A 24,009-nucleotide genomic window follows, 5' to 3' on the forward strand; every position below is an offset into this window, starting at 1 on the left:
GAAATATATTATGATATTATTTAAATATGTTCTTATTAAAGGAATACCATGATATTCAACAGAAGTAACAAATAATTTTTCAACAGTGAGTCATTCCTTCCTTTCTTTCTGAATTCGTACATTATATTAGTTAAGCATTACATTATCTGAAAGGGAGCATATTAACTGATGGTTATCAGACCATGTCCATAAAATAAGAGCTTTTCAAATGGCAAGTCACAGGAAAGAATGTCCTTAGTGTGATACACTTTGGAATGTATAAGATCAAAAATTAAAAGATAGAAAGGACCTTAGAGGTTACTGAATTTAAATCATTCATTTTCATTTCCCAAGGTCATATCTGAGCCAGAATTGTATTCAGATCTTCCTGATTCAAAATCCATATACTCTTAAAATATTTGAGTATATTAGTTTACCTTAAAGCTTCTCATCTGTGGAGGTGGCACCATTTTACTAAATAAATTCTATGCTGTTAAAAGTTGAATCAAGGGGCAGCTAGGTGGCACAGTAGATAGAGCATCAGCCCTGGAGTCAGGAGGACCTGAGTTCAAATCCAGCCTCAGACACCTAATAATTGCCTGTTGAGGATATCTTTGGTGACCTTTTCCATCAGAGATATGTATGCATTCTTAGTCATTGAATAGAGTTGTTGGCTCTCCACTGAACCCTGAACTGGTACAATCTGTGTCTCCAGAGGTAGTTGCAAAAGGCTTTTCTGATAAAGAAGTATGCAGATTTCTAAGAATAAATATTGTAAATTTACCCAGGAAATTGTGAAACTGGGTCTCCTTGAACTGGTCATTCTTGAGATAAGTTTTTGTTATAAAAATTCTGAGTTTGCAAGAATAAACCAGTAGAGTTGTGTCACGACCTTGCATGTAAGTCTCTATTCTACCTGACTATTGAGAAAATGTCCAGGAACATACCAGAGCTATTATGGGCAATAATCACCTAGCTGTGTGGCCTTGGGCAAGCCACTTTCCCCCATTGCCTTATAAAAACCTTGTAAAAAAAGTTGAATCAAAATCAAATCCTAAGGCTGATCTACATTTATCCATTTTAAATATTTTATCCTTTGGGGTGGAGCCAAGATGGTAGCATGAAGACAGGATTTCCCAGAAGCTCACTTCCAAAATACCCCAAAACCTTAAAATTATGACTGACTAAATTATTGAGGTAGAACCCACAGAAAGATCCAGTTTTTCAGCCCAAGATAACTTGAAAGATGAATGGAAAGGTTCTGTTCCATGAGGGTTGGAAGGAGCAGCAGGGCAGTCAGTCATGCCGCATCAGAGCAAACCAGCTCCAGTCTTCTAGGAACAACACATGGCATTTGGGTCCCTGGAGCACTGGCTTCTGGCAGTGGAAGCAGTAAACAGACCTCCCAATCCAAGGAACACCAAGCATAACTTGGAAGATCAGCAGGAAATCTCTGCCAGAGTGATGCGGGAAACCCAAGCAAGCACAACTCTCACTGCAGACCCACTCCTGGGAAACAGAAGCAGGCCAGTGGAGTCACCCAACAAGGGGCTGACCATCTTGGCAGGCAAGGGGGCTGGAGGAAACTTTTGAGGTTCCTGGGACAGGATTCTGGTGCGTTGTCCATATTCAGACCATGGTCACAGTCTGCCCCACCCCCTGACATAGAGCAGGGACCATCCTCCCAGCTCCAGGACAGAGGGGAGTGCTTGTGGTCATCCACAGACCAGAGCACAGGGCAGGAGGGCAGGCAGAGCCTCTCAAAAGACCTTGAAGGAACTGAGGTCTTTGCAGGGGTGTACCAATAACACTCAAAAGCTTGGGAAGTATCCCAAAACCAGGGCACAGGCTGGGGAAATGAGTAAACAGAAAAAGAAATCAATCCAAGATAATTACTTTAGTCCCATGGGGGGATCAAAACACACACACTCAGAAGATGACAAATTCCAAGCCTCTATATCCAAAGCCTTCAAGAAAAACAGGAATTAGTCTCAGGTTATGGAAGAGCTGAAAACGATTTTGAAAATCAAGTATGGGAGGTAGTGGAAAAACTAGGAAGAGAAATGAGAGGGATGCAAGAAAATCAGGAAAGTCAAATCAGAAATTTGGTGAAGGAGATAAAAAATACTGAAGAAAATAAAACAGTCCAAAAAGTTAATGAGGAAAAGAATACCTTAAAAAGCAGAATTGGAGAAATGAAAAAGGAGATAAGAAAGTTCTCTGAAGGAAACAACTCCTTCAAATGTAGAATGGAGCTAAGAGAAGCTGATAACTTTGAGAGGAATCAAGAAACAAAAATAAAAAAATGAAAAAATTGAAGAAAACATAAAGTATCCCATTGAAAAAAAAACAATTGACCAAAAAAACAGAGAGACAATTTAAAAATTATTGGGTTACCTGAAAGTCACGACCAGGAAAAAAAGCCTTGACTTAATTTTTAAAGAATTTCTACAGGAAAATTACCCTGATATCCTAGAAGCAGGGGGCAAAATAGAAAGTGAAGGAATCTACCAATCACCTCCTGAAATTCCAAAAAATAATACCCAGGAACATAATAGCCAAATTCCCAAACTCTCAAATCAAAGACAAAATATTACAAGCAACCAGAAGGAAACAATTGCAATATTGTGGCACTGCAGTTAGAATTACACAGGACTTAGCAGCATCCATATTAAGGGCTCATAGGAATTGGAATATGATATTACAGAAGGAAAAAGATCTTGGATTGCTACTGAGAATCTACCCAGCAAAACTGAACATCCTCTTCCAGGGCAAAAGACGGACATTCAATGAAATAGGGGAATTTCAAATTTTCCTGTTGGAACAAACAGTGCTGAAGAGAAAGTTTAATTTTCAAGTACAGATATCAGAGGAAGCATAGAGAGGTTGTATCAGAAGGACAAATGATGAGAGAATTAATGATGTTGAACTTTTCTGATGGACTTATGATAAAGAATGCGATCCATCCCAGACAGAGAGAACTGATGAATTCAGTCTGAATACAGATTGAAGTACATTTTTTTCTTTTTCTCTCACTTTATTTTTCATGTTTTTTTTCTATTTTTGGTAGGGGAAGGGGGGAATTAGTTTTACTCTTTCAGGAAGACTATATTAGTAATGTGTAATTTAATGAAAGCTTTAATAAATATTATTTTCTTTTATATACATTATGAAAAGTAAAAACTGACAATGAAATCAACATAAGGAATTGACCACTCATATACTTGTTTTGATTATTTTAAATTTCAAGATATCTGCTCCATAGTAGATTCATTCTTACTTCAAATAACAAATTTTGGCTTCTACAGGTAGATAAGAAAACACACATGTGTACAAGCTTTAGAGAAATACAGAATTTCAATTTCATTTCCTAGGCTTTTTAGGCAAAAAAAACTTCAACGAAGCCTTCTCATGTAGCTGCTACATAAATTCAACTTTGCCTCAGGAGAGAGAAAAGAAAGAGAATATTGTCCACATTTTTTCTCAAAAGTAGTGGCAAGTAGGCAATTCAAGGCACAATTACTCACAGATAGTATTTTTGGAAGTACAAATACTAAGACCACTATTAGATGATTTAACCTTGACACAAGGAAGTTGAGTCATCTTGAAACATCAAGTATATATCTCAGAAATGACAAGAAATTGCATTAAGTACAATACCTTTTTGATGTCCATGTCATCTAAATGGTTTTGGATGAACTGCACAGTGGCATTAAAGTCAGCTTGATTGAATTCATAAGGGATGTTCCACCCCAGTGGACCAAACTTGCGTCTTTCTTGAACTGTGGAATGCAGGAAAGCCACAGCATATAACATTGGTTTCCACTGAGCCATATTACTGACATCCAGGAGATCTTGGCTAACACCTGTCATGGTCAAATGGATGAAAAACATTATGCATTTTCAATCTTCTCCATTTAAGTCTTGCTAAATGCAATGCAACTTGATACTAAAATTCACAGAGGTAGCTGGAATAAATCAGAAAAAATATTTCCACAAAAATATTAAATATGACATTGAAGGCAGGAATGAATGTAGCTAAATAATGAGAAAAAAAGAACTACCTTTCAATGTATCTTATGAGATATGTGCTATAAATGTATGTGTGCATGTAATGTGCACATGTGCACATATCCCTGTGTTTGAGTGTATATATTGCAATTAATTTAAAGCCATCATTTGAAATGGACAAAAATCTGTTTATTATTTTAGAAGAGGGATAACTACTATTTAATGTAGTTAAGAGATTAGAAATGTATATAATTGAATACTACACAAGAGGAACAATTTGTCATTATTTAGAGATTAATATAAAATATCAAATTGCAAAATGATAAAGAACAAATACAGGGAAAATGTAGGAAATAGAGGAATAGAAATTGATTATTCTTAATAATTACTACAACATTTACCCTTGATCATCACTTTCTTTTCTGCTGATTAAACAAGAGAACACTTTCTTTACAAATTTATTTAGGAAGTATAATGGCCAAGAAAATAACACTTCCATCTTCCATCTAAAGTTTCACACACCTCCATATGTTCTTTTCAGACCTGCCCTGAGTCCCTGTGGAGGTTCATTGGCAAATTTAATGGACATTTGAAGAAGGGTAATGGGAAACTGCTTGTGGACTTCAGTGGTCATCCAGAGGCGGAATGCATCATGTACAGTCTCTGTTTCTATTATTATGTCCATCAGTTCATCCAAGAAATCCAAACCCAGATGACAATTCTGTAGAAGTGCCCATCCTCCCTGCATCAAGCAAATGAAAAGAAAATTTTTTTTGTTACCATTTGCACATAAATTGAACACTGAAAAGGTACATAAATTTAAGGATCGAATTTAAGAAGCAATAGTTCTAAGAATAATAGAAGTAAAAATGAGACCTAATTTAGGAAATAAATTCCCATTTAATTTTTATTTTTTTTCAATAGAATAGAAAACCAAGTGTATAGCTATTAGAAATAATACAAGATTGGGTCAGAGACTTTAGGCTTAAATACCTAAGGAATTGCTATCCCTGTGACCATGATTCACTTTTCTCCTCTGGAATTTTCTTTCTTCATCTGTGAAATGAGCTGTTTGAACTTAATGATGGCTAGAGTCTCATCCAGCTCTAAATCATAATTTATAACAAAATAACTGCTAGAAAACACGAGGAAAGATATCAAAATAAAAGGAAAGTGGAATAGGATGAGATTTTGTGATTGATTAAAGTCATTTTGAAAGACAGAATTTCTATTTTGAAATGTGACATGAAATAAATTTGGGCAAAGTCATTAAAAGTAATTAGATTTTGCATATTACATGTGCAAATGCACTTACAACGGACATATGTAAACAAAGAACTACAAGGTACGATCTATTTTTTAAAAGATGAAAATATTCTCTACACTTAAGTAAATATTAACATTTATTCCCCCTTCTTTTTTAAGCATATTCCATATTTCTGTGTAGATTGCTATGTTATAATCATTATCATATGAATATAGGCATATAACATATTGAATGGGTCTACAGAGAGAGCTTAACCTTCAGTATATTCTTATTGATTACTGAATAATTTTTTTTACCTGGTCTTTAAGACTTCTAGATCTGACTCTCTTTCATTTTTCCTGTCTTAAAAGCAGAGAGGGAGGGAAAAGAATAGCAGGGGAAATAAGGGTTTATAAGGTGCCAGGCATTGCACTAATATTACTTTACAAATATCTCATTATATCCTTGCAAAAACCCTAGGAGGCAAGTGCTACTATTATCACAATTTATACCTAGGAATATTGAGGTAGATAGAAGTTAAATGATTTGACCAGTATACACAACTAGGAAATGTTTGTCTCAGGACTTCCTTAATCTAGACTCCTGGTTATATCCAGAAACATTTGCTCCAGTCAAATTAGACTTTTTCTATTCTCAATTTTCAGCGTGTATTCCCAGATATTCACTATTTTTTTTTCTATTTCTTTACTAACTCGCTACCACACACATATGGAAAACCATCTCTCCTAACCCCATTAAAATTTATTAATCCTTTTAAAATCCAAATAACATGTCACTTTCTCAAAAAAGACTTCCTTTATCCCCCCAAATCAACTTCCTCAAGATACTTTTCCTTCCTAGAATTTACCTAACAATTTGTTTTACAATTCTCATAATACAATTGTCTGTGCTGTGTCTTACCTACCTAGGCTGCAACGTCTATGAGAACAAGGACTAAATTTCAGATGCTCTCTACCTAGAAAGGATTGTAGCACAACACACTACCCAGAACATACATGTCTAAGGGCCTTAGTACAAGGCTATACAGTAGACATTTTTTTTTTGTTCAGTAACTTTTAGTCTATCCAAATCATCATAATCCCATTTTGGGTTTTCTGGGCAGAAAGACTAAAATGGTTTGCCATTTCCTTCCCTATCTCAATGAGGAATTGGAGGATGAGGAAATGGAGGAAAAAAGGGTTAGGTGACTTGCCCAGAGTCACACAGTCAATAAACGTATGAGGCTAGATTGAACTTCAGGGAGATGAATCTTCCTGATTCCAGTCCTCCCACTATATCCACTATTCTACCTAGCTACCTGAGTTAAAAGTTCTCTATAAGAGTAAAATAGACATTAGATTCATTTGGACATATTTCCTTTGTTGCTCAGTTATTTCAATCATGTCAGATTCTTTGTGAATCCACTTTGAGTTTTCTTGGCAAAAATACTGGAGAGGATTGATGTAGGGCATTTTTACAGATTCATTTTACAAATGAGGAAACTAAGGCAAACAGTTATAATACAGCTAGGGTCTGAGGCCAGTTTTGAAGTGAGGTCTTCCTGACTCCAGACACAAAGCTCTAACCACCTAGCACCTAACTGTCCTATATATTGTCTTATGATAATATTAAGGGAAATTTCATTATTTTTTAGGTTTTTTGCAAGGCAAATGGGGTTAAGTGGCTTGCCCAAGGCCACACAGCTAGGTAATTATTAAGTGGCTGAGGACTGATTTGAACCCAGATACTCCTGACTCCAAGGCCGGTGCTTTATCCACTATGCCACCTAGCCACCCCTGGGCAATTTCATTTTTAAAAATATCAAGTGCATAGTATGATTTCTTGTACAAATAATGTGCTTAATTTCTTTTCAATAGGAAATGCACTAAATCATTCATCTGGAAAAACCAAATAACATCATTTTGAATACATTTGTATATACATATATGTTTATATGTGTATATGTATAAACATACACACACACACACACACACACACACACACATATATATATATATATATATATATATATATATATATATATATTTATATACAACTCAGAAAAGTCACCCATCCTTTGCCTTAGGAGAGATCATTGTCTAGTGATACATTAAGTTAGAAATCTTTAGTAGTTTTGTCCTCTCTTGACCTTTATAGATTTTCCTCATGCTAAGAACATGCATTCTAAATTCCAGTATAATATTTTACAAAATATTTAATCCTGATTTCTTCATATGTAGAACTTATTAATAACCTGAGATCATTTTGTTCCTTTCGGATGTCTACATTAAATTTTAGGTGCCTAATTACTTTTTTAAAAATTTTTCAAGGCAATGTGGTTAAGTGGCTTGCCCAAGGTCTCACAGCTAGGTTAAGTGTCTGAGGCCGGATTTGAACTCAGGTACTCCTGACTCCAGGGCTGGTGCTCTATCAAACTGCGCCACATAGCTGCCCCTCTAATTTCTATAATGATGACTAAACTGCACTAGAGTTGCTTCCACTTATTGGCTGAATCTGTCATATTATAAGAACACTTTTAATGTAGATGCTATTAAAAACACTAATTATTGGGACAAGTCACAAGTATGCCAATAATGAGAAGATATTTCATTTCATCTGCAATTAAAAGCTAAATATAAAACTGGAAGATTAAAAAATATCTTTGATTATGATTCCAATTTTAGTTCTATATTTTGCTATATGAGGCTGAGATCAAATCAACAGGGTATGTGCTCACTTTATATCCAAATTAAACAGGTGCACCTTATTGCTAATTTTTTCTCATTTGAGGTATGGGACTATCTCTTTTATCTAAAATGATTGTGGATTGTGGTGCTCTTTAATAAATTTTACAGATAATTAAGATCAACACATTAAACATCATTTTGGGGAGAAATATTGCTAATATATATGAAAACTACCCTTCTCTGTTTAGTAAACAATTAATATGTTTTAAACCTTATCAATAATAATTTCCATATTTTCATAACATTTTTGTTTTAAAAGAACTTTCCTCAAATTTTGACATAGGTAATACAATATTATTGGTCTTATTTAACAGGCAAAAAATGAAGTTGACAATAAATAAGTGCCTTGAACATCACAGATCTTCTGAATGGAAGCCCAGTTTTCTTTCCACTAAACCATATAGCTTAGTTGTTTTTGTCAACACCACACTACATATGTATATATGTATGTGTATATATATATATATATATATATATGTGTGTGTGTATATATATATATATATACATATACACACATATATATATGAAACAATGCCTTCAGTACTAAAGAGGTATGAAAATATAGTATATCCTTGACAAAAGGATTAATATGCTTATTTTGCTATTTTCACTTTTCTATTTTTATTTCTATTAATCTCAGTTCCACAATTTTTATTATCCCATGGATACTTCCCTTCATAACCTTTATTTTTTTCATTGTTCTTTCTAAATCTATAAATACTCATTGAACATTTACTATATTATATGGGGCATTTAAAAAATTCAATATATTCCCTGCCCCCAAAGAGCTCATAATCTAATTTTCCACTTTCTTGTGATTTTGTTTAAATGGTTTTAAAATTTTTGCCTTTAGTATGGAAGAAACTAACATAAACAGAAATTATAATTGATCTCTTGTGAAATTCTTAATTTGACTCAAATTTGGCACAAAATATTCAGCACTGGACAAAAAGAAATTTTTTTCAGCACTGAATGAGATATTATTGACAGCATTTGGATTTGATAGTTATTCAATAAAAATTGTTTTGTAAATAAAATTAGTTTCATTGTATCAACTACTATCGTTCTATCTTAGTTTTTATTTTGTTCTGGTATTGTTTTTGACGGTATACTCAGAAACTTTCATTTTTTTTTATGAGTTTTCAACTCTTTCAGATAATTGTAGAAAAGTCAGTCCAAGGGGAATTGAAAACCTCAAAAGAAGGAAATTCAAAATAAACAATTCTGGAACTTAATAGAGATTTGAATTATATATATTTATATTTATATATATATGTGCATATACATACATGTATATATATGAATCATATTAAATATGAATTGTATATAGTATATTTGAATTATATATATGTTTGTGTGTGTGTGTGTGTGTGTGTGTGTGTGTGTGTGTGTGTGTGTGTGTTTATATCAGGGACATGGTACAGCCCATTCAAAACATTTAACTCCTGGTTAATAAACATTTCAACTACCAAGAACTATATCTTTATTAATCAATTTAATCATTCACCAAATTATGTGATTGATTATGTGCCACTGTGCCAACTCTATGATCTTTAATTCTGAGTTTCTTTTCCTGATCATAATCTTCCCTATGGATCAGTTCTTCCAAAACTTCCAAAACTGATTTCTCCATTTCTCCAAACCACACCCATTCTTTCTTCTTTTCCTCTCTTCACAGTCTTGACCTTGATTAACTGTTGACTAATTGTTTGGTCTATATACTGTCTGCTACCTTTGAATACCTTATTCCCTTGACCTATCTCAATACAATATAATCTTTTTTCATCTATAATTAACTCTCTATTAAAACTCTTCACAGAGGCCACTCCAAAATCTTTACTGAAAAAAAATTGAAACTATCTATTTTTAACAAAATCATTTTCCCTATTCAACAGATGAAAACTTCTCTAAATCTACACTCTTATTTTGCCTCTTAAATGCAGTCACTTAAACCATAGGTCTACTCCTATGATCTCCTTACTTGCTGAACTCAAGTAACTTCCTATTTCCTTCAGGATCAAGTATGAAGTCCTCTACTTTCCATTTAAAACTTTTCATAATCTGTTCTCTTCTTAATTTTTCATTTTTAATGTCTTTTTCCTTCTATGCACTCTAACATCCAACTATAATGACTTACTTATAATTCTTCAAATACAGTACTCTAATTACTACCTCTGTCTTTGCTTTGACTATCTCTAATTCCTGGAATGTTCTATACATTTTCCTCCCCATTTTGGTTGCCTGAAATTCTTTAAGACTTAAGTTGAAAATATTCTCTTCTCTGTAAAGGGCTTTTCATAATTTTATTAATTATTAAATGCCTTCCACATTCAGATTAAATTTACTCAGAATCTCTCTTTAAAGTATCTAAAGACAATGTGTTAGGTCTCTCATTAGAATATATGCTCCTTTCAGGAAAGGGACTGGCTTTGTTTTTATTTTGTTTTGTTTGTGATTGTGTTTTGTTTTTAGTTAGTTTGTTTTGGTTTGTTTTTGTTTTCTAAACCTATTGTCTAGAATGTATGTTTGATTTATCCACAAATTCCTTTGCTGTTTTCACTCAGGAAGAGGAATCTTTTCTCCTTGACAGATCTAACCCTTCTAATTATGCCCTTAATCTAATCCTCACATACTTTTTCTGAGATTCCTCTCCATTGATTATTCCATCTCCTATATTCCATCTCTCCCATTCTATTGATTCCTTAGAAATACATACATATCCATACCATACTTAGAAACTTCTGCTGCTTCTTTAGCTTGTCAGTTTATTACACCACATCTCTACTATGTACCAAAGTTCAAGAAAAAAAATCTATAATGATTCTACTTCCTTATGGTTCACTCATTTCTTGGAATCTTATCAATCTTATCAATCTCGTTGTTCATCCAAGACTCTCATATTGTCTGCTCCCCACCTGGAAGCTCCTTAATTTAAGGTAGACTGATTTATCTAATAGAATATTCCAATGAATTTCAAAGGTAAATCTTTCAAAATTATTTTTTGAAGATGGAAGCAAGGGTAAGAAACCAGGATGATTCTTCTTAAGTCATAGTAAGAATCAGAAGATAGAACTTGGGATCTTTTGATTAGAAAAGAAAAGATTTCTAGATGACAATTTTCAAGGAATTGAAGGGTTCTTATATAGAAAAGGAATCGCTCTAATTGGCCTCAGATGAAAAAACTAGGAACAATGGATAGGAGACAGATATCAATTTGATACAGGAAAAATTTTCCTAATATTCAGAGCTATTTTAAACTTAGATATCTTGAGATAGCTCAAGAGTTAGGAAGACCATGATTCAAATCCAGTCTCAGATATTTACTAACAATGTGACTCAGGGCAAGTTACTTAGCTCTGTTTGTCTCAGTTTCCTCATCTAGAAAATGAGCTGGAGAAGAAAGTGCCAAACCTCTCAGGTATCCTTGCCAAGAAAATCCTAAATGGGGTTAGGAAGAGTCAGTTCCAACTGAAATGATAGCATTCTCTAAAAGAATGAAAAGTTATCTCCAGTAACTGATTATACCTGATTCTCCAATGCAGTTTCCTTATTACCTAAAGGTCATCGGCATTTGGGATCTGTCTTAATTGATGAAATTCTAAAGACCATACAAGTCTCCACATATTTCATTATGACTTATCCCCAAAACTAGATGCATTTGTATAATGGAGATAAAAGGTAGATTGGGGGAGGGTGTCCTGAGAAGCTAATTGCCAGGTTTCCATGTGACAAATCTTGCTGTGCTATGTAAATTAAAATTTGTATTATTCACCAACCAATACAATACATTGAAAATCAACTGAGAGAGGAACTAGGTGGCATAATAGATAGTGTACTGGCTCTGGAGTCATGAGGATCTGAATTCAAACCCAGACACAGATACTTGACACCTACTAGCAGTGAGATCCTTCACCTCTATTACCTTACAAAAAAAAATAAAAAAGAAATTGAGAGTGCTTTTATTAGAGTCTCCTCTAAATGTGTTCATACATAGGTAAAAAGACATCTAAGGTTCATAACAGCAATATTAACTAATTATAAGACTTAGAATATTTTTGTGTTCATAATTGTTTTGAATAAAAATTTAAATATTAGTAAATTTAATGTTATTTTTTTAGGTTCCTTACATTTGCCATGGTCTGCTGTAAAAGCTTGCGAGCATGAACTTCTTGACCTTGACCCATAGACACATAGCGTGTTTCTATTTTCAATCTTTTCCCCAACGCAATGATGGAATCAGTAGGATCAGAGCCCATAGACAGAAAACAGATTAGTGGAGTACGTGGATCTGATTCTTCCCATGTCTTTTCCAAATCTAGGATAACTCCTTCTGCATATTTTTCTCCCATAGCATCCATGACATATTTACGGGCCTATAGAAAGCAAAGCATAATGAAATATACAAATTAATATAAGTAAGCTATTCCTAAAGAGATTTTCATTATCAAGAATGTTTAAAGTGATTTTATGTATGTGCAATACTGCATTTGTAATAATGCAACAATACTTTGGAAACATTTTTAGTTTCTCTAAGTAGCATATTACTCCTACTTATAAAATATGGCATATGACTTATATAAACACAAGACAAATGTCTCACATAATATATATAAATATATATGCAATATACACATATTATACATACACACAAATTTTCATCAATCCAATTAGAATTTACCAACAATCATTATCTCCCCTAGTAATTCTCAAGGACTTCCACCATTTTGAATATCTATAACTTAATGAAATAAAAATAATTTATTAAATATTTACTATATGCCAAGCACTATGCTTAGAAGATATAAGCATCGATTTAAAAAAATATATACTCTTTTCATTAACCCCTTTGGTACTATATCTATTCAAAGATCTCTAAATAGCTTTTCTTTGTCTAAGGAGTTTCAAGGGGTGAAGATCACACTTTCATAATAGTATTCTGGACTTTTCAAAGCAATTAGCTTTGAAATTTTGATAACTTGGCATTTATTTAGCTTATAGATATACTCTGCAAAATATTTTCCTAGAAATTTGTTTGGAATATTAACATTAATAAGCATTAATACATCTGTGTTGTTTGATTTCATAATCACATAATCCATGTAATCATTTTTGGTCTTTCCTTTCTTTCTTTTCCTCCATGTTTCCATCTCTAATTATTGTTCCCCTTTGCCTAGTGATTTTTTTCCTCTGCTTTGAATTTAATTTTTCCTACTATATATACATATATATGTATGTATGTACATATATCTATCAGACATGAATTGACCTCCTACTCACCCTGATCTTTCAAAAGACACTAAAGAACTGTTAAAGGCAATGATAGCTATTCTCAGAATAAAACAGAGAAACAAACAAAAATTGCCATTGAACTCAAGGGCATTATTGAAAAAACAAGAAAAAGTAGATAAATGTTATACATATATAAGAGTTTCAAGAATGATATTTTATAGGAAAATGCTTATAAGATGCTACTTGATTTTTTAGAAGCAGGCAAGAAAAATGTGAGATATAAGATTAATAAAGAATAGGGTTTATTATCTCACACCTTTCTGATAATACTATGTGTTACAACTCTAGTTTAACTTGCACTAGATATTTCATGAGTATTGAATTTTCTAGTATAACTGTGATATTATAGAGGTGACAGAGAAGAAAGTATTTTCACTGAAACCACTGAAACCAAATCCAATACAAATGGCTATTAGAGGTATAATAGGAAAAAAAAACTTAAACATTTTGAAATAAAAATAGATAGCAATTAAAGTATTGCTTGTACTTTATTGGTCCCATCTTGATCTTTTTTGATCCACATCTTTACTATCCTTAGAAGTTGAGTTGGTTGGGACTTATTTGGACAAAATAAGAATAATACTGAAAATGTTAGGAAATAAACAATGTCTAAGTTATGATAAAAATAAAGTTAAGACTAAGAAGAATTTAGGATATTAACATCCTGAAGTTTAGGATATTTAGACCTGGAAGTCTAATAAAGTTCAACCCAGTCATATAAAAGATGAGGAAAAAAATAAGGCCCAGAAAAAATGAAATGACTTTTTAAAGTTTTCATTAAGGTAATGTGGCAGAGAATATATTATTCCTTTAATAAAGAATCATCTCCTGGATTATGAGATAGCTTTGGCACTCAATTATAAACTCTAAAGTATTCCAATAAGATATCCCTCTATGGGGTGGCTAGGTGGCATAGTGGATAAAGCATCAGCCTTGGTGTCAGGAGTACTTGGGTTCAAATCCGGTCTCAGACATTTAATAATTACCTAGCTGTGTGGCCTTGGGCAAGCCACTTAACCCCATTTGCCTTGCAAAAAAAAGAGATCCTTCTACATGCCTTTGTGAATTCTTGATGCTGTTGTACTGTGTTTAATTTAAAAAAATACTCAAATTAATCATTTGTATAGGCACCAAAAAACCAACCTCTTGGAGGCAAATAAACTTCTATTAGAACATATCTTGTATCTATGGGCTTGAAAAAGATCTCATGAAGCAAGATTCTCAAGACATTAACATAGTGATTCAAACATATAAAATTTAAATATCCTTCAGGTCAAGATATTATCTGGTCACTGAGAATGAAATCTAATTTTCCTAAGGGAAAGCTGTGGATTTGAGAGTCTTCAGAGTTTACTCTTGCTCAAAATTTAATAGATGATTCTTATAGTGCTATAAGGTATATAAAACTCTTAACATGTTATATCATGCTTCAACTCTCTGATCCTTCTAGCCAAGTAATTAACTTCACACTATTAGCAAAATGGATTATTCAAAACACTAAAAAAAAATCACCACAATAGAATAACACAGTACATTCCCTGGTCTGCAAATGGTTTTAAGTTTTAAAAGCTTTTAGGTCTTTTCTTGAATTGAGATTTTTTTCTGCTTTTATTTAACAGTCTGCTCATATCACCAATAATATGCTTCAATCATTTAAAACATATACAAATATTATCCCACTATTTCACTCTCTAAATCAAGGATGGGGAACAATTAGAAGAAATGGCAGGAAAAAAAATGGCAGAAAATGTTGAGTCAGACATTTAATTAATTCACCCCTAAAAAGCTCCTAGAATTATTGAATTTTGAGTTCTGCCTGTGGTTGCCATGGCAATGTAGATCTTATTGGCCTGGATGTACCCTGACTCTGTTCTAAATAGTTAAGAATCACACTTTCCAAAGGGACAATTAGCAGGCAGTCCTATAACCTGACTGCACAGCATCAGAAAACAGCCATAAAAATATAAATTATCAGCATAACAAGAATGATTCAAATATCAAGTAGTAGTTTAAGAACATGTCCATTTAAAAAAATAAATAGATCCTGAGCTGCCAGAAAGAGAAATAGCTCCCACTTGAATGCTCCCCTGGACTCTATTATTGTCTCCAAAAGCTCATCTTCCTACAAGATCACATAAAATTTGAAATTCACATTCAGAAGCATGCCTACCCATGGCACTTTCATCTTTCTGACTAGAGAGGGATCAAGGTAAAGACATCAAGATCCTTTATTTTAGGAGGGATTCAGGGTACTTTTCTGCCTGACTATTCCTCAATTTCCCTACTAGCTGCAGGTCTTCTTTAAGGTCTTCCCAGCAGGAATTCAATCCCTTCCTCCACCCCCACCCACCTTTTTGACTCATTTTTTATATAGGTTTTCTTCCCCCAATAGACTGTAAGCTCCTTGAGGGCAGGAACTAACTTTTTTTTCCCTTTATATCTCCAACACTTAGCAGAGGGTCTAGCTATAAATAGGCACCTATTAAATGATTACTGACTGAAGACTGACAGAATATATGAACTTTAAATCAAGTTTTTTTAAAGACAATGAGAACACATATACATAGCAACAAATAGAAGAGAAAAGATTTGTAGAACATAGATCTGTAGACTTCAAGTAGAGCATTCAAGGATAGGGTAAGGATCTCATTGAAATTAACATATAAAATAAAGTATTAAATTTGAAATGCAATTGTATTAAAAAAAAACACTTCAGTTTCCTCATGTCTGATACCTCAATTTCCTCAACTGTAAAATGAAGATTAAACAAGAATACGTCGAAGATAACTCTCTTCTCTAAAGCACACTTTTTAATAATTTACCTGTGCAATGGTTCTATCAGGACACCAGCACCTAATGAGCAAGAGACGTCGAAAGCAGTCAAGTGATTGATCATAGGCATTTGGAGCAGGTTCTTCCTCAGGAGTTTCCTTATCGAACCAAGTTTTCCACATTTTCTCATTTCTTGAAATCTTAAAATACCAAGGGTTTAAAAACATACATCTCATGACATGAATTTCAGGTTTTAATATAATGGTGCAACTTTTTCAGCAGAAATCATGGACAACCTAAACATTTGTGGACTTGATTTCTTTTTCCTTTCTCACTAAACTTTATATTTGAATGCTAAAGAGTGAGAGCAAATAAGATTGATTCTAAACACAAGCTGTGTTTAAAAATGACAAGGCAAATCTATATATTTTTCCTCACATTGTCTGTGTTTTTTTAAAGTATACACTTCCTAGGAAATAAAATTAATTGATAAATGTTTTTTTATAATTCAATCTCAGGAATTCCCATTTGCTATACACAAAACAAAAATGTTAGAAATTATTTAGCTAAAATAATTGAGAAGTTAATCTAAAATTACTGTCTCCATTTTCTTTCCTCTAACTTTTATCCTATTGCTCTACAGTTTGGCATATGACTTCATTATTTGATTGTAAATTCTCTCAACAAATGATCCCATAATTGCCAAATCTTTTCTCAGTTTTCATTTTTGATGGCTTTGCAGCTTCAGACACCCTCTTCTCCTTAATACTGGCTTTCTCTTTAGGTTTTCATAGCACTATTCAATCTTTGTATTTCTCTACCTGACTGTTCCTCCATTTCCTTTGTTGGATTTTCATCCAGGTAATATACTAATTATGACAATTTTAATGATGATGTACCACCATGCTCTGTCCTTGATCTTCTTTGCTTCTCCATCTAATGCCATTTTGCTTGGCTATATATATCATTAGGTCCCATGGATTCAATTATCATCTATGTGATGATGGCTCTTAGATCTACTTTTCCAACTGTAACCTGTCCTCTGCCCTATACTCTTACACTTCTCTCAAACTGGTTTTTGAATATAACTAATATTTTGAATATAATTAAATTAACATGTCCAAAATTGACCACATTACATTTCCCTGATACTCTGCCTTCTTCCTAACTAGTGCTATGAAGATTACATCATTCTCCCTAGTCATTGAGACTTGCAACTTAAGTTGCAATTTTTTTGCAAAAAAATAATTTTTCAATCTCTCTTAATTCCCATAACCAATCTATTTTGCAAACCCTTATGACATTTCTTTTTATGTGTTCCCTTCTCTCCCTTGACATTGTCACCACCCTCTTCATAGAGGCCTTCATTATTACATGCATGGAATATTATTATTGGTTGATCTCTCTGCCTTAAATCTTTACACACTTATTCACCCTCCACTAAGCTGTCAAATTGATTTCCCTAAAGAGCAGGTTATGACTAGGTCATTTCCTTCCCATTTAATAAACTCCATGGGTTCCCCATCAACTCCAAGATCAAATATAAAATCTTCCAATTAGTTTTCAAAGATATTGATAACTTGACCACATTCTACCTTTCCATTCTTCTTTTATCTTGTTCTCATACACACAATGATCTAGTGACATTGGTCCTCTTGCTGCTCCTTGCACAAGACAATCCATCTCCAAAATGCAATTATTTTTACTAGCTGCAGTGCTTTCCCTCCTCATTTTAACCTCTTGAATTCCCTGGCTTCCTTCAAGGCTCAGATATATAACCCCATTTATTACCAAAAGGTTTTGTCCTATACCTCTTTAATCCTAATACCTTCCCTCTCTTGATTATTTCCAATTGATCCTATATATATATATATTGTTTATACCAAGTTGTCTACATTTTGTCCCTACATTTGTCTCTACATTTTTTTTAAAATGATTTCATTGAGAATGAGGTCTGTCATATCTTTTTATATATTTCCAACACCCAGCACAGTATCTGATATATAGTAGATGATTAATAAATGCTATTAACAGAAACAGGATTGTCAGAATAGACAAATTTTTGAACTATATATAAGAGCCAACAAATCATCACCAAATCCTTGGTGCCTAATAGTCCAAATCAGAAAACAAATCACATAACTAGATAACTGACAATGATGTGAATAAATGCATAAAGTGTACAAAAAGACATAAGTTCAAAGGATAAATGCCTTTGATGAGTATTTGCATAAAAAGGAAATCTTAGAATATATAAATATATATATATATATTTATATATGCTTAGACAAGTTGAGATCAAGAAAACATAACTGTTATTCTATACAGCAAAGACCGAGACAGCATGGAGTAGTGGCTTGAGCACTGGACTTTAGTTATCAAAATGTAATTTAAATTTCTACTTTAGACATTCACTAGCTATGTCATTTTAGGCAAGGTCTTTAACTTATTTCACTCTCATCTCATTTCTCTCATCCATAAAATAAGAAAATTGACCTAGGAAGTCCCTTAGAACTCTAAATAACTGAAGAATAATAACAGAAGAATAAATAACAGAAGAAGATAGAGACAAATGAGAGCAAATACATTAAATAAAGTAAGTTTCAGATGCAAAACTAAAATGACAATGAAAGTCAACAAGGAAAAGAAGGAATAGACTCTAGGTCACATAGGGAAAACCACAGTGGTGGTAGTTTGAGGCACACTTGACAGAATTCTGAAGTTCAGTTACTTTCACATAAACAAGTTCTGTTTTTTTCCTACATCTGTTTCCATTTAATGACATTTATTTAAAGTCCTGAAAAAAAATCAGGATTTATTCATTAAGCTTTGTATTACCTAAGGCATTGGTAATACAGCCAAGGGAACAACAGTTCTTCACTAAGTCAGTCCCCCATTACTGTGAAATTTGCTTCTAGCAAATGCAAATCTCAACTGATTTGCACCGAATATGATGAAATTTCAAAAGAAAATACAAAAACAATAAGTTATATAAAAAAAAATTGAGCATGGTAGCGCAAACATATTCACCCAACTCACACCTCTCTTGGGTAACATGGTCCTATAACCAATAACAGGCCACCAATGTGTGAAGTTAGCTATGTGTTGTACTTCTTCAGTATTAAAAAAAAGCAAGTAATGGTTTTAGCCATTATGGAAGGCAGAAAGGGATAAATACTTCCCTCTGTCTTCAACTGGTGAGTCCTCTGAAGTTAGAGCTAAAAAAGTCAACAATAGTGGACTGCAGAAGAAATTTTTCTAATGGTTTTGCTTTTGACTGATAAGTAAAAAATGTGGACTGTGCATGTCCCATGTACCACTCACCCTGTTGGCAAATTTCCAATTTGCATTTTATAGATAGTTGTTTTTAATAAAATGTTATTATTTTCATTACTATGAAATATAATGATTCAGTATTACTGGCTTGTGCCTGGGAACATTTGGCTTAGGGAGGAGGCATGATTAGGGGGATTCATCATAAACTGTATATACAAGGAGAGGCTGAAATAAGCTGTGTAGGAAATCTCTTAACTAGCACTTTTGAGAAAGGTCAGTAAAATAAATAGCCAGATGCTCATTAGTTTGTCATTTGATTTTCTGAATTAAATTCTCTAAATGATATTAATAAGAAGTCCAATTTCATTGATTCAATAAATTTATCAAATATTTCAATTATAGTTAAAGGATATGAAATTACAAATGATTATGATGGTCTGCATTGGGTTTTATTAGGTTTATTATGGTTATTATTATTATTATTAGGTTTATTATGTATATGGACTATCTTTGATTTTTGTTTTTGTTTTTCTTTCTTTAGAAAGAAGAAAAAGGTATTTAGATTTAAAATCTTAGGAATCAAATTGCCTGATATCTTAGTCTTCACTTTGATTAAAATTAATTATTTGAGTATATGTTTGTTGGTTTTGTTCAAACTCCAGATTGGAAACTGAATTTAATTCTTTAACAAAAATATGTAAAATGAAGTTATTCCCCTGCATTTATCTACTTTAACAGGAACTGAACTCTACCACAAGAAAGGACAAGTCTTCAACCAGATAGTGATTTTCAGGTAATTTTTTTAAAAGACTTTTCATTACATCACTTTAGCAAACAACTGCAGAAATGTAAAGGAAATAGAAATTATACTACATTTAGCCCTGGAAAGCAGAGTATTTTTTATCTCTTCATCAACAACCTTTTTCTATTTAAAACCCTCAAATAGTCCAGCTGAGTGGTTACTTATCATGTTAGTAAAAATAGAGTAGTGGTTAATTGACTAAAAGATGTCAAAATAAAGGTGATAATAAAAAAAATTGCACCTTCTTCCCAAACACTGTGGAAATAAACAAGTGATCAGAGTGTTTTAAATATCAGAGCTCAATAATACTTTGTTGTGAAGTTAAATTTTACTTACTTGATCAAGAACATCTGAAAATTGTCTAAGTTTACTAAGTTCCACCAAATTCAACCATGTCATATCCAGGATCCATTTAGAAGGTTTAGGAGGACAAGCTTTAAGATCCAATGAAGCACCACCTTCAAAATTGAATAAATAATAGTATAAAACTTTTTTTTTTCTAAATTTATATAGAAATTTTTCTTGTCTCCTTTCAATATTTTATAATTTTGAATTTCATAATATAAACTTAAATTTGTTTTTAATAGTAGAGTTTAAAGTATATTTACAACATTGGAGAGTTTTGATGCAATCATGAAAAGAAGAATTTTCTAATGTTAACAGAAGCAGTAGATTTAAGGAAAGACATTTATCAGAGTTGTCGATGATGCACTCTGTTGGGTAATGAACCACATTTAAAAAGACCCTGTTCCAAAATTCAGCAAACTATTTTATGGCCCTTTCCTGAATATTGACTATATTATATATGACATGTATGGTATGAATTTATCATATATATTCTTTCAGTACATGTACATTTCTCTACTTGGAATTCTGGGCAGAACACTGACCCTAAAGACAGGAGGACCTGGGTTCAAATTCTACCTCAGTCACTTACTAGATGTTTGAACTTGGATAAGTCACTTAACCCTAATTGCCTCTCATTCAGAGTTATCTCTGATTGTCTGAGATTCATATCTGACCACTGGACACTGATGGCCCCAGAGAAGAAAGTGAGGTTGTTGACTTAGCACAGAACTCCCTCAAATTCAAATCTAATTCACATGCATGTCATGTCATTGCCTCTCTGATATCATGATCTTATTTAAAAATAAGCATCATTATCAAAAATAAGCATAGACATTGCTCCTAAATTTTGCTCACAGCATAACTGAATGCTTCATAATTCCCAAATAAATGGGTTTTTTGTACACTGTACATTGTCCAAGTATGGAAACTGATCTACTGAATAGGAATACTACTCACAGTTTCAAGTTGAGAAACATACATGTATTGAAAGAATATATATGATAAAGTCATATCATACACGCTATATATGATATGGTCAACATTCAGGAAAGGGCAATAAAATGGTTTGCTGAATTTTGGACCAGGATCTTTATAAACAGGTTTCCCTACCCACAGAGTATATCATCGACAACTCTGATAAATGTCTTTCCTTAAATCTTCTGCTTGTGTTAACATTATAAAATTCTTTTCAGGATTGCATCAAAACTCTTCAATGTTGTAATTTTATTTGAAACTTTAAATTTAAAGAACTTTTAGTCAAGCAAAAACATTAGAATTTCCTGACATTCTAATCAGAATATTTTTCTTACTTTAAGCCTACACATCCGTGAATTTTCTGCAGCATTCTGTTTTCAGAAATACTTCGCTTCATGTTCAGAATCAATCCTCTGTCCTAAATCACTTCTTACCATTCAAATCTCTTCTTGTGGTTCATCTTCCTCTGCTACCTACTAGCTTTCAGTCTTCCCTAGAACTCTGTTGCTGACTCTCTTGTCCCTTCTTTTACATTCTCAGAGGCAATATGGAGGTACAGTATCAAATAGGACGTATTAAGAAGAAGTCCTCAATTCAATCCTACCTCAAAACATTTTCAAGATACATATATATATATATATATATATATATATATATATATATATGAACAAGTATCCCACTTTTGCATCTATAAAAAGGAAATAATATATGTAGCTTCCAAGATAATTGAGAGGCCTGAATGAAATGGTAGTTTAACCTGTTATACAAAACTCATCTGTACATTTCTCTCTTCCAGCCTTTCTTGTCTTCTTATTTATAGATTACTGTCTTACATGAATTCTGTTCTTCTATTCTTCTCATCAAATACCCCAGGCCCAACTCTGCATTTGCATCAGCGGTCCCTTATGCCTGGAAAACGCTCCCTTCCCCTGTTTGATATTCTCTAGCTTTCTTCAAGTCTTGCCATATCCTAGTTTCAGCAGCAGGCTTCCTCCCACCCCCTCCAACCAACTATTAGGTTATCAATTTACTACATAAATATTTTGTTTGTACACAATTGTAGGCAGTATGCATGCATTATTTGCATGGTGTTTCCTCCATTAGAATGCAATTTGCTTGAAAGCAAATATTTTGACATTTTTTATGTTCCAAGCACTTTGAACAATAACTAAAACATAAGCACTTAATGCTCATTGTTTTAATGTTGACCCTCAACTATCCCCTCTATGTAAATGAATTGCCAATCTATATGTTCAGCACTGATCTCTCTTCTGAATTTGAGACATATTTTCCATGGCTATTAATTCTACTTAGATCTTTCACTAGTACCAAAAACTCAATGTGTCTAAAATTGAACTAATTATCATATTTCTTAAATCTTTTTGAAATCCTCCTACCAACTTACTTGTTTCTATTGATGACTAATTCAGTGTGTCCAAAACTAAACTCATTATCTTCTTCCCTAAATCTGCACCTTCTATCAAGTTACTTATTTCTACTGATGACTGCACAAATGTTCCTAATCAGCTAAATTCAAAGCCTTGGCATCAGCTTAGATCCTTCTACCTCACTCTCCAACTAGATGCCAAATCTATCATTTTCACTGATACCACTATCATCATTCTTATTGTTGTTTAATTGCTTTCAGTGGTATCTGATACTTTGTTACACCATTTGTAGTTTTGTGGCAAATTTGGAGTGATTTGCCATTTCCTTCGCTAGCTCATTTTACAGATAAGGAAAATGTGGCAAAGAGAGTTAAATGACTTGACCAGGGTCACACAATTGGTGTGTTTCTGAGGTCAGATTTGAATTTAAAAAGATGAGTCTTCCTGAACTCAGGTCCAGTATTTTATCAACTGTGCCACAAGCTAGCAAATTCAGTCTCAGATTCTTGCTAGTTGGATGATCCTGAGCAAATCACTCATTCCTGTTTGTTTCACTTTCTTCATTTCTAAAATGATCTGAAGAGGAAATGGCAACCCACTCCAGTATCTTATAAGAAACCTCAAATGTAGTCACAAAGAGTCTGACACAAATGAAAACTAAACATCATCACCATTCTAACATATTATCAATATTATCATCCATTTTCAGACTATCATCCATTTCCCATTTTCAGACTCTCTCTCCTCTGCCTTTAAAATCTTCTGAACTATTTTTTCCACCTCTTATTCCTCCTTTCATACAAATGTGAAATTAAGCTTTTTAATGCACAAGTCTGATGATGTTCGTCTCCAGTGGCCCTCTAAAACTGATTGGACACAAAATAAATTACTTAGTTTGATATTCAAGGCCTATTTCAATCTGGTTCTTATCTATCTATTCAGCCTAACGCTATATTTCATTCACTCTTTCTTCCAGTCAAAAACTACATTAGTTATTCCTTATTCCCAGAAAATATTTTATTCACATTTTCATTTATTTAAATTCATCTCTTTTCTCAAAGTTCAAATTCTACAGAATATGACATCTCGAAAAGTAGCTTCTTCATCTTCAAAACTACTAAGCAAAATTCTCAGATGAATAATTCTAGAATAATTGTTGTAGATGGGTAGTGATAA

At 33.0% G+C, this 24,009-nt stretch overlaps 1 protein-coding gene across 1 annotated transcript in view; it reads right to left on the reverse strand.

Moving 5' to 3' along the window:
* The window catches only part of DNAH5 (dynein axonemal heavy chain 5), a 302,769-nt gene that overhangs the window by 27,788 nt on the left and 250,972 nt on the right, over positions 1-24,009 (reverse strand). The window contains exons 69-73 of the mRNA XM_074202020.1: positions 20,459-20,580; positions 16,095-16,244; positions 12,111-12,356; positions 4,513-4,732; positions 3,640-3,845 (exon numbers count right to left, since the gene is read on the reverse strand). Of these exons, the coding sequence (XP_074058121.1) occupies positions 3,640-3,845; positions 4,513-4,732; positions 12,111-12,356; positions 16,095-16,244; positions 20,459-20,580 (944 nt within the window). The remainder of the gene's footprint in view (positions 1-3,639; positions 3,846-4,512; positions 4,733-12,110; positions 12,357-16,094; positions 16,245-20,458; positions 20,581-24,009) is intronic.

The sequence above is a fragment of the Macrotis lagotis genome, chromosome X, assembly GCF_037893015.1.
Source record: "Macrotis lagotis isolate mMagLag1 chromosome X, bilby.v1.9.chrom.fasta, whole genome shotgun sequence".
Taxonomy (NCBI): domain Eukaryota; kingdom Metazoa; phylum Chordata; class Mammalia; order Peramelemorphia; family Peramelidae; genus Macrotis; species Macrotis lagotis.